Source organism: Dipodomys merriami, unplaced genomic scaffold, assembly GCF_024711535.1.
Source record: "Dipodomys merriami isolate MVZ:Mamm:240054 unplaced genomic scaffold, mDipMer1.0.p SCAF_12, whole genome shotgun sequence".
In the NCBI taxonomy this organism is placed as follows: Eukaryota; Metazoa; Chordata; class Mammalia; order Rodentia; family Heteromyidae; genus Dipodomys; species Dipodomys merriami.
The window spans coordinates 22653381-22665655 of record NW_027202493.1 but is presented as its reverse complement, the minus strand read 5'-3'; the positions used below and the strand labels follow the sequence as shown (position 1 = coordinate 22665655).

General features: G+C 37.1%; 1 protein-coding gene across 3 annotated transcripts in view; it reads left to right on the top strand.

Moving 5' to 3' along the window:
* The first annotated feature begins 32 nt into the window (after window positions 1–32).
* The window catches only part of Primpol (primase and DNA directed polymerase), a 28656-nt gene continuing 16413 nt past the window's right edge, over window positions 33–12275 (top strand). For 2 of the 3 annotated variants that reach the window (XM_070016403.1, XM_070016401.1), the window contains exons 1-4: window positions 33–161; window positions 4159–4384; window positions 6475–6572; window positions 8647–8776. In XM_070016403.1, coding sequence (XP_069872504.1) covers window positions 4205–4384; window positions 6475–6572; window positions 8647–8776 — 408 coding nt within the window. In that variant the 5' untranslated portion in view covers window positions 33–161; window positions 4159–4204. Of the gene's footprint in view, window positions 162–455; window positions 484–4158; window positions 4385–6474; window positions 6573–8646; window positions 8777–12275 lie in introns of all 3 variants that reach the window. The other variant, XM_070016402.1, reaches the window with a different exon arrangement.

Below are 12275 nucleotides of genomic sequence, written 5' to 3'. Positions count from 1 at the left end.
GCCCCCGCGCCAGTTTTGAAGCCCGGATCCCGCCATTTGCTGAGGATTCTCCAGCCTTCTCCTCTGATGCTGAGTTCTGTGGGCATATTTAGGAAGACGCTCAAAACTCAGGCCGGCTGCCTGAGCTCGAGGGGAGGAAGGAGACAGGCCTGGACCCTCAGGTAATCCCTTTTTCCTCTCAAATGACCTGAGGCCTTTCCTCAGATTGTTGTGTGTGGTGTGTGTGTACAAAACTTTTAATTTCTCTACTGGTTCCGGGGCGACTGTGCTTTTACATTTTCATAAGATTGTCTTGTTTTTGTCCTTTCAACAACCCTTTTAAAGTAGGAATTCCAGCTCTTAAAGAGATTAGGTGGTTTGTTTCTAAAGGAGAAACATGGATCCCAGAAATAAAGCTTCTCCCATTTCTTTCTTTTTCTTTTATGTCGGTCATGGGACTTGAACTCTGGGCCTAGGCGCTGTCCCTCAGCTCTTCATCTCAAGGTAAGCGCTCTACCACTTGAGCCACAGCGCCACGTTCAGTTTCTGAGTGGTTTATTGGAGGTAAGAGTCTCAGGAATTTCCTTACCTGAGCTGGCTTTGAATTGCTATCCTCAGATCTCAGCCTCCTGAGTAGCTAGGCAAAATGATAAAACAAAAAATAAACAACAGGGGCTGGGAAGGTGGCTCAGTGGTAGAGCGCTTGCCTTGCATGCTCGAGGCCCTGGGTTCAATTCCTCAGCACCACATAAGCAGAAAGAAAAAAGTCGGAAGTGGCACTGTGGCACAAGTGGTAATGCGCTAGCCTTGAGCTGAAGAGCTGAGGGACAGCGCCCAGGCCCAGAGTTCAAGCCCCACAACCGAAAAAAAAAAACAAAAAACCAACAGAAAACAATGATAGGCCAAAGGACTGAAGTAGGGAGGGGAGAAATTCAGTCAGTTTATGTTTAGTTTCTTAAGTTGTTATTTATCCAGGGAATAAGCATATAGTAATTTTTGTTTAAGTGAATTTTTATCTCATTTTAATATGGATACTTAAGTCAGTAGGAGAAATAGCATAAATTCATTACAAGAAGTCATGAAAAAGCTAATGCTAAGAAAATGTTAAATACCAGAACATTAGTCAATATTAGAATTTGATAATTGTTAGGAAATATATAATACTGGTGTATCTAATCTCAGGGTAGAGGGAAAAGTTCACATTGGAAAAATGAATCCAGCTGCTCCAAGGAGCTGGACATCCACAGTCCTAGCTGGCTAAGTCTGGGCATAAACCCAGATGAGACATGCTACACAGATCTAAGTCATCTCCACTTCTAGCCTTGTTTCCTCTTTTACTCCTTAATGTGAAAGAATAACCCTGGCCTTTTTTTGTAACTCGACCACCTTTAGTTGTAAAATGGTGTAAAATATGTAAATAACATTCTGTGTTAAAAAATAAACCACAGAGCTCTTTAAGCCTACTCTTTTAAAATACAAGTATTTTCCATTAGAACATGGAAGCTATTACCAAAAATAGTGAAAAGAAGCTTTGATGTATAATCATATAAAAGAACAACAGAACTCTTTTCCCTCCAAGAATTAAAAGCATTTCTAATATGATGACCTCCCAGAGGGTAGGAATAAGGAATATGATAGTCCCAAACTAGAATGCCACCTGCTGTCCTTGTCTCCATTTCTTTCTTTTTTTTTGGTCAGATAAAGTCCCAGTTTTCTGACCCTCTCCCAGTTGTTAAAATTTTCAATCTTTGCAAAGAACCCACAGTCATGACAGGTATTGTGCTTCCCCGCTCCTAACCCAGTTTCTCATGGTTTTCTCATGCTAGTGAATATTCAGATGGTTTTTGGTGTCACTATGTGTCAATGTCAATGTGGCCATTCCTATACCGTTATTGGTTAAATATTGTGATTTACGTGTGATTGCACTGTTTATTTTATTCACTAGTCTGGGGATGTGTTGGAAATCAATCAACTTAATATAATGAAGTCGGTTTCTCAATTAGGTTTATATATAATGAATTTTTTTTTTTTTTGTCGGTCATGGGGCTTGAACTCTGGGCCTGGGTGCTGTCCCTCAGCTCTTCAGCTCAAGGCGAGCGCTCTACCACTTGAGCTACAGCGCCACTTCCGGTTTTCTGGTGGTTTATTGGAAATAGGAGTCTCACGGTCTCTCCTGCCCGAGCTGGCTTTGAACCTCAATCCTCAGATCTCAGCCTCCTGAGTAGCTAGGATTACAGGCGTGAGCCACCAGCGCCCGGCTTTATATAATGAATTTTTAATCTGTGAAGCAAATTTAACTCAATATTCAGAATCTTTCTAGCAATAAGGAGTCCTAGCATTTTGAATCAACAAAAAAAAATCCATTTTAAAAACTGCCCTACTTCCTCAAGCTAATGACATGATATTCTTTTCCAAAGCCTATCTGTTATGAAACTTTATATTGATATTCCTAGAATAATGTTTGTTTCTTGTTTTATAATTCGTGATTTTCACGTGAATTAAGCATAAAAAAATTCGGAGAAAATAATCTTAAGTCTGTTACAGTTGACGTCAATTTGAAACCATAGTAATATGTCTTCTTTCCCCTAAAAAGTGATAATATTCTTACTTTCTCCTAGTATTTTAATGATAATATTTTTACTTCTCCTAGTGCTTTTTCCTTTCAGGCAATATATCATTAGCCAAAGAATTTGGTTGCTCCAAAATTTTCTGATAAAGTTGAAGAGAAATGCATAAGTAAAAGGAATTTACTCTCAAATGGTTTAATAAATAGTTATTTCACTTAAAAAGGAATACATCTGTTTTCAGCAGGGTATCTTACGAAACAGATGACATTAATGAGGAGAGAAACAGTAATCAGTTATCTGTTTCTGTGTAAAAACTAGCCCCAAATTTACTGGTTTAAAAGACTCAATGAATTTGTTTTTTTCTTAATAATTCTGTGGGTTGGCTGGGCAATTCTGTAGGTTTGTCCCTGAGGACAGACTCCCTGAGGCTTACTCATGTATCAGATTCAGATGCTGGCTGTGGAATGGCCTAATGTGTCTGACAGCTGGTACCAGCTGTTGGCAGGGATGCCTTGGTTCTTGTCTATGTGATCTTCCATCTTCTGTAAGACTAAAGTTGTAACATAGCAGTCTCAGGACAGAACTCCACAATAGGTGAATCTGACACAAAACACCTATTAAACCTTTGCTTATTTTACATTTGTCAGTGTGACATTGACCCAAGCAAATCACATGACCAGGGCCAGAGCTGATATGAAAGGGAGCTTAAATAGCATCTCTTGCTGGAAAAATAACAAAAGAAAAGCCTGTAATGACATTAAAGTGAAGTTTTTTTGTTTTTTTTTTTGTCGGTCGTGGGGCTTGAACTCTTGGCCTGGGCGTTGTCCCTTAGCTCTTCAGCTCAAGGCGAGCGCTCTACCACTTGAGCTACAGCGCCACTTCCGGTTTTCTGGTGGTTTTATTGGAGATAGGAGTCTCACAGTCTCTCCTGCCCGGGCTGGCTTTGAACCGCGATCCTCAGATCTCAGCCTCCTGAGTAGCTAGGATTACAGGCGTGAGCCACCAGCGCCGGGCTGTGAAGTTATTCTTTAAGGAGTTACCTTCCTTACTAAAAATTGTGTTGAGAATAAAGAGGAGAGGAAGTGGAGGTGTGGCTCAAGTAGTAGAGTGCCAGCCTTGAGCAAAAAGGCAAAGCAAGAGTGTGAAGCCCTGAGTTCAAGTCCTGCTACTGGCACAAAGTGTAGGGTAGGAGAGAGAAATGTTTTCTTAGAAGCATAATTTCATAAATGATTCAGAAAGCACTTACATCTAATGAGGCTTTATAGTTTACAAGACATTTTCATATCTCATCACATCCTCTGGGTACTGTATAAAGTTTTCAAGATAATTATTTTGCAGTTGATTAAAGCAAGATTCAAGGAGCTTCATTAACTTTGCATGGTCTAACACTATTAGGTGAAAGAGCTAGGGTCTAAGGATGTGATAGCCAACTTCTCCCTGTTCTGTGGCAAAACTTGAGGTAAAGAGCAAAATGTAAAGAAAACATTTATTTCTTATTTCTTGATATATATAGATGTATATACATCTATATTTTAAAGAAATGAAGTTTGAAATTTATCAGATAAAACATGTTAATATTTACAAGAGAAATGTATGGCCTTTTTGTTTATAGAAAGCGTATATGATGCTAGATTTGTGTTCTCTATACTTCTGAACCAATGATGGGAAAATGGGAAGCAAAACTGAAGCAAATTGAAGAACTAGCATCTCAATATGAGAGGAAACCATTGTCCTCAGTCTATAGACCAAGACTGTCCAAGCCAGAAGACCCACCTTCCATTTGGAAGCTATTTCATCGACAAAATCAAGCTTTTGATTTTGTTAAAAGCTGTAAAGAGGTAATTGCTGCATTTTCAGGTTTTTTCTTATCTGTTGAGCAACTATAAGCTAAAGATTTTTCTTAATCTATTATTTGTCTTCATTTCAGATTATATGTTCTATCAAATAATTTAATGGGAATTTTATATCACATGCTTTGGGAAAAATATCTCTTTGGATCATTAAGATAAATTTGTGTTTCCCCTCCCTCCCACCCTTCCTTCTTTTTCTTTCCTCCTTCCTCTTTCTTTATTTTTAGTACTGGGTATTGAACCCAAGGCCTATGCTTGCTATACAAACATTCTACCAATTCAGCAGTGTTCTAGCCCCCATTTATATTAATAATGAAAACTAATGACATATCTAGTCCAAACTAGTTTAAAAACTTGAGAGGAAAGAAAACCATAATTATTGCCAATACATTTTTTGTTTGATTTTTATTTTTTTGGCAGTTCTGGGACTTGAACTCTGGGCCTGGGTACTGTCCCTGAGCCTCTTTGTGCTCAAGGCTTGAGTAATAGTGCCACTTCCAGTTTTAGAGTAAGTTTACTGGAGATAAGAGTCTCATGGGGACTTTTCTTCCAGGGATGGCTTTGAACTGTTATACCTCAGATCTCAGCCTCCTGAGTAATTAGGATTATAGGCATAAGCACCAGCGCCTGGCTTGACAATACATTTTTTTTTTTAATTTAAGAGGAACCGTTTTTCCTTTGTAAATGGATGCTCACTCAGATCTCATAAGAATAGTTTAGAAAATATAAAGAAAACTTTCCTCTTCTTTCTGAGCAAACCTATTCATGCATCAGAAATTAAAATATACTTTCATTTGACCTTGGATTTTAAAATGATATAGGAATATGCTTGCTGGTCTTGCCTGTCATAAGTCTATAACATTTATTGAAAAAGATTTTTAGTAGGATCAAACATTTTTCTCATTCAGAAAAATGAAAGTGTGTGTATGCATGTATATATATATAGGCATGAAGAAGAGTTTGAACTCCGGGTCTTGCACTTGGTAGACTAGCATAGTGCCACTTCTGGCCCGGGTTTTCACTGGTTATTTTTAGGAGAGGGGCTTGCTTCCTGTTAAGGTTCATACTTGAACTGAGATTTCCCTACTTAAGGCTTACCATCATTGCTGAGATCACAGACTTGTCCCAACACATCCAGCTTCTCTCCATAGAGATGGCCTCAAGCCATGATCTTCCCAATCTTGGCCTCCCAAGTAACTAGGATTACGGGCATGGCCCACCAGCCCCTGGCTCTGAAAGAAGTTCTTTACGGCAGCAGCTGCGAATAATTCTAGCTAGTCAGTATTATAGTAACCTTTCAAAAATTTCTTCTCATATACATGTTTATATGTACTAGAGAAACTTAAAATTATTTTTACCTCAAATCACTTGTAGTTATATTTAGGAAATTTTGAAAAATTTAAAGTGAACAAATGTCAATAATTTGATTTTTGGTTTTGTGTTTTTTTTTTTGTAGTGCTAAGGTTAGAACTCAGGGCCTTCAGCTTTCTGGGCAGGTACTCTACCAGTTAGGCCGTTTCCTACTGCTTGTTTTGGACATGGAATCTCTGAGTCTTTTCTGCTCAAGCTGGCCTTGAACTACTATGACTCTCCAGTTCTCAGATCTCAGCTTCCTAAGTAGCCAGGATTGCAGGCAGTTGGCTTAAATGATCAGATTTTTTTTTGGGGAGGTCGGTTGTGGGGCTTGAACTCTGGGCCTGGGTGCTGTCCCTATGCTCTTCAGCTCAAGGCTGAGCACTCTGCCGCTTGAGCCACAGCGCCACTTCCGGTTTTCTAGTGGTTTGTTGGAGATAAGAGTCTCAGGGACTTTCCTGCCCAGACTGGCTTTGAACCGAGATCCTCAGATCTCAGCCTCCTGAGTAGCTAGGATTACAGGCGTGAGCCACCAGCCCCCCTCCCCCCCATGATCAGGTTTTTTACTGATGTAAATACAGTAATATTTGTCTTGTTTTTAGTAATACATTTTTCACATTTTGGTTTCTGAAAAAAGTAACATTCTTTATGCACATTTTGTAGCTACAGTTGAATTTAAATTTGCATGTCGTAAATTTTCAAATATTATTTTCAATTTTATATAGGATGTTCATGTATTTGCTTTGGAATGCAAAGTAGGAGATGGACAGCGTATTTACCTTGTAACAACTTATGCTCAACTTTGGTTTTACTACAAATTGCGGTAAGTAGTTGTAACAGAATAGCACATGAAGCTAAATTATATTTGTTTTAGTAATTTTAGTGAGATTAATTCAGGTTGAGTTGACATTCACAGTTCTGGATCACATAATTAGTTATACCAACATAATAGTATTAAGTTCTGGAGTTTCCTGTCATCATTCTCTTGTTACTCAGTTATCAGGCATTAGAGCATGTGCACACACATACATACTTAGAATTTTGTGAAGTTTCTTTTTTATAATTATATAAATGTTGTACTATTATATTGTAATATTAATTCCCAGTGCATGCTTATCTTATTAATTTTCTAATAAAGAAATAAGTGATGTTTTGTTTTGGTTTTTGCCAATCCTGGGGCCTGGGCCTGAGCCTGGGCCTGGGTGCTGTTCTTGAGCTTCTTTTGCTCAAGGCAAGTGCTCTACCACTTGAGCCACAGCAACACTTCTTGCTTTTTTTGAGTAGTTTATTGGAGATAAAAGAGTCTCACGGACTTTCCTGCTCGGGCTGGCTTCAAACTGAGATCCTTGGATCTCAGCCCCCTGAGTAGCTAGGATTACAGGCATGAGCCACCTCAGTGCCCAGCTAAGAAATAGGTTTTACTTGAGAAATTTATTCACTTATACTTTAGACCTGGGCAATGTATGGAAAAGGACAGTAAGTTAATATAGATAGCTTCAATTGACTTACAATACTTTTATTATAAGGTTGCTTAAGTAGCATTTAATACAATGCTTGATTTATTTATGTTTATATACATGGAGCACCAGTAATACATGAGTTAAACTCGTAATATGACAGATGGTGTTTTTACTGAAACAGACTCTCATGTTGAATATGGTGCTATTAAGAAATTGTATATATACCTGTGTGGGTTTTCTTTTCTTTTTTGTGTGCCAATCTTAGGCTTAAACACAAGGCCTGAGCTTTTTTGCTCAAGTTTAGTGCTCTACCATTTGGGCCACAGCTTAACTTCTAGTTTTTTGGGGGGTAGTATATTAGAGATAAGTCTCATGGACTTTCTGCCTGGGCTGGCTTTGAACTGTGATCCTCAGATCTCAGCCTCCTGAGTAACTAGGATTACAGGTGTGAGTCATGGGCTTCTGTATTTTTTGAGTTCCTATATGATATGTCACATGAGGATACAATTTCTCCCCACTTTTCCTTCTTTAAGTTACGATAGACATTTTTTTCTATGTAATGCCATCTGAACTCCACTTAGCCCAAATTACCATTTACATTTTGAGTTACTATCTATTCTTGTTTACTTTTAATTTTTAATGACCTGTCAGTAGATATACAAAAAGTTTTTAATTCAACATGTCAGTTTCTGAATATAATGTATCTTGGTCAGTGTTACCCCTTCCCTCATTCTCTCCTCCCATTATCCCAACGTCACCCATTCCCACAAGATACCTACTTCTGGTTTCACATATGTACATTTAATATTACAGCAGCATTTTCCCACCATTGCTCTTAGCATCTATTCTTATTAACCCATGTCAGGCATTTCTCCCATGGCAGCATTGCTAGTGAGCACTGGAAATTTATTGAAGTCATATGATTCATCATTTTTACTTTAAAAAAAGAGCACCTTTTAAGATATCATCTTCCTAATAAAATTAAAAATTACAAATTCCCATGGAAAAATTGTGATATCCCTAGATACCACATAATACCTCCATTTGCGACAGAATATTCTCAAGCGAAATTTGTTTCATAATACCATAAAATAGAAATATTATACAATGCCAAAATCATGTCAGTAAGTAACACTGTAAGATTGACTTTATTTCTCAGTTGACATTTCAGAATATGTTTGTTACATCATTTTTAATAGAAACTGTTGACACTGTGAGCTATAAACTTATTGTGGGATGGTTTTCACTTTATCATTTCATAATTATATGTAGTTAAGGCACAGCTAACACTGTATTTTAGATACAAGATCACCTCCTATGATTTAAAAGGTATATGGTAAAAATCTAAGTCTTTTTTTTCCTAATTTAATTTTATTGTCAAGAGGTTACAGTTACCTATGTAAAAATATTCTAACAGTCTTGAATTATTGAATTTAGGAAAAATCTTTTGCACTGTTATGAAGTTATTCCTGAAAATGCTGTGTGCAAGCTCTATTTTGATTTGGAGTTTAACAAATCAGCCAATCCAGGCACTGATGGGAAAAAGATGGTCGCATTACTCATAGAAGTAAGTGACACACTTTCTTCATTCACTTTTTCATTGATTCATTCAGTGAACTCACTTTACATAACATGTATGGTCTGGTCTGTGTTCCTCCTCTTTTTCCTTGTTACTCTTTTTTTTTTTTTCTTTCTTTCCTTTTTTTCTTTTTTTGGTGTGTGTATGCCAGTCCTGGGGTTTGAACTTGGGGCCTGGGTGCTGTCCAAAAGCTTTTTTGTTCCAGGCTAAGTGCTCTACCACTTGAGCCATAGCTCTACTGCCAGTTTTTTGGTGGTTAATTGGAGATAGGAGTCTCATGGACTTTTCCTGCCTGGGCTGGCTTCAAACCATAATCCTCAGATTTCAGCCTTCTAGGTAGTTAGGATTACAGATGTGAGCCACTTGTATCTTGCTGACTTTTATTTTTAATATCACTTTTGTAAGTAAGTTATGAGGAGAAAAGAAAATTAAATTTATGACCTAATATTTTATAAAATATTACTATATATAGTTAAAAAACCTTGATAAAGATGACAGTTTTCAAGTTTTCTGTTTTGCAAATTACATACGAATTCTCTGACTTCCAAATAGTTAGCTGTGGTAAACATCAGGTAATTTTTACTGTAAAATTTGCATCTGAGATCAAGTTCAGTGAAACTTTGAGCAAATTAGTATCAAGAATTAGTATTCAACAAAATTAGTATCAGCTGCCAGGAATTTTGTATGTATTTTGTGCAGGTTCTCAATTCCAGGTAGACTGAAATGAGAATCTGGCAAGCATGCATGGCAGGAATAATGGTCATACTTTATTCAAAGATCTTTGCTCATAGACTCATCGTTGGCAGTAAGAAGAGCAGCCTTCTTGTGGCCCTCTGTGGCTTACTAGGAATTAAGAGTCAGAGATTTTTCATTATATGTAAATATGATGGTACTATTAGCAAAAAAGTATTACATTGTTTGAGACACTAGATATTTCTTTAATGAAATCAACCAAAGAATAAATCCCATTTATAACATACACTAATAAGAAAAGTGGGAATATTCACTGAAGTTTAAACATTTTTTTTCCTGTAATTCATTATATCATCTTATCCAAATAGTCCTTGAACAACTAATCTTGTCTACAGCAAAAGCTGGGAAAAAACTAGAAACCTAGTTTCAAAATTAAACATTTAACCTCTGCTTTCACTGTATTTGATGTTGGTATAATTTGGGGAGGGGAAGGGAAAAAACAAATCGTTTAAATAGGGATACAGGTGGACCCATTGCAACAATGAGATGTACAAGTTGTTATGTCGAAAAACGAACTTTACAACTTTAGTGGGGTGGGGGGAGGACTGGAGGGGTGGGAAGGGAAAACAAAAGAGAAAGCAACAATGCTTGATAAGAAATGTACTCATTATCTTGCCCATGTAATTGTAACCCCTCTGTACAGTATTTTCACAATAAAAACAATGGTTACCATGTTGATAGTTCGTTGATATTTGTCTTTGTTGAATATTTGTATTTTATTTAATACAATTTTTTTATAAACACTCAGGTTGAACTTAATTTTATTACTTTGTATATTACTTGTTTATAATTTAGTAAGTATGTTTTGTCTTTACAAGGAAGCATAAATTAGTTTAGCTGTTATCTTTAAAATAATAATAAATAACTGGTTAGTAACAAGTGGCTAGAATGTTAATGCTTTGGTTTAATTACTTAACTAATATATTTTAATAATGCTGCTGCTACCAATTGGGATGAATTCTGCTGCTAATAATTTTGTTAGGTAACAAGTAACTACCTATTTTTAACCTATAGATTTTTATAATTATAAGTTTTATTAAAGTTTACCTTGGGAAAGAGGTTAGGAGAGTCTGATTAATGTTATCTTCTAAAGAGTCATCAAATTCTCTGAAGTTCCAAAGTTTGGAACTCAGCCTTATTTATCAAAAATGTTCAGCCTCTATTAAGTGTGGGTTCCTATTTCTATATATTCTGGAAATAAAATGGTGACCTCAAAGCGGCATATTTTCTGACTTCATAGATAGATTACACGATCCAAAATTAAAGTTTAAACAAGATAGGAACTTATTTCTTCTATACTATCCGGTGTGGTTCCATTGTGATAGGAACAAGGCTAGTTTCTATCTTGGCTGTTCCTAAAATGGTGGTATTTACATTGTCATAAATTCTATATTCTAGTCAGTGGAAAATGGGAGATGAGAAGGGCACCTTGCCATTAAGACTATAACTTAGAAATGGAGTTTGTTCCTACCTTTCCCTTTCCATTGGCTACCTTTAGTCAGATGGCCACAGTTTGCTTTAAAGACTCCAGGAAAAGGAAAGGACATATACTAAGAGATACCCTCTGTAATATAGATAAAACATGTCAGAATGACATAAATGAGTATAAAATTATAGCTAAGTACTACAAAGAGATAGAGCATTTGGGAGAATTTGACACAGATGGGGAGACTGAGGAGATTTTTTTTTTTTTTAACCAAGAAAATGAGAATTTATTTCAGATGTCAGTCAACTCGGAAACCACAAGGGGGAGTATATTCCAATAGAATACAAAAATGTTACTAAATACAATTAATTCCATAACTATGAGGTATTTCAAGTGGCTAACAAACACTCTTTCCTAATCTCAAGAAAACTGCACGTGGGCCGGGCGCTGGTGGCTCACGCCTGTAATCCTAGCTACTCAGGAGGCTGAGATCTGAGGATCGCGGTTCAAAGCCAGCCCGGGCAGGAGAGACCGTGAGACTCCTATCTCCAATAAACCACCAGAAAACCGGAAGTGGCGCTGTAGCTCAAGTGGTAGAGCGCTCGCCTTGAGCTGAAGAGCTGAGGGACAGCGCTCAGGCCCAGAGTTCAAGCCCCACGACCGACAAAAAAAAAAAAAAAAAAAAAAAGAAAACTGCACGTGGTAGTTCATACTAGCTGCATGTTGCAAATAGGAAGCCTCCTGCTGAGGGAAGGATGACTTGTCTGGAGGCGGTACTGTCAGTACTTTGAAGTAGTTGCATGTACCAGGCACTGTGATAAGTCTTCAGTCTCATTTTCTCTAAATCTTAGGTGGTACTGTTTTTTCCTCCACTTACCAGTTGAGGAATGGATGCTGTAGATTTAACTTGAATTAGAGAGCTGGTAAATGGCAAAGCCACTCAAGCCTGCCTCTGTGTGGCTCCGAATCTTGGGCATCTACCCATGCACTTCCTGTCTGCTGCCAGTATCAATATCATCTTGCTCACAAGCTGGCATCTTGGAGGTGGATATGGGCCAAATAGGAATGAGAGATTTTCTAATAGTTACAGCTATAAAACAGTGATATTAGTGACTTCAATTCATAGAAAATATGTAGAGGGGTGCTTAAGAAGAAATGTTTCATTATGATTTTAAAGGGGGCTAATTTATGAATTGTCTTCTAGAAGGCTTCTTTAATCCTGAAAAGTTAATCTTATGAAATTTAAAATACAAACGTAATAATTTTAAAATGAAACCCATTTTGATGTATGAGTAAGTTGGTAAAATT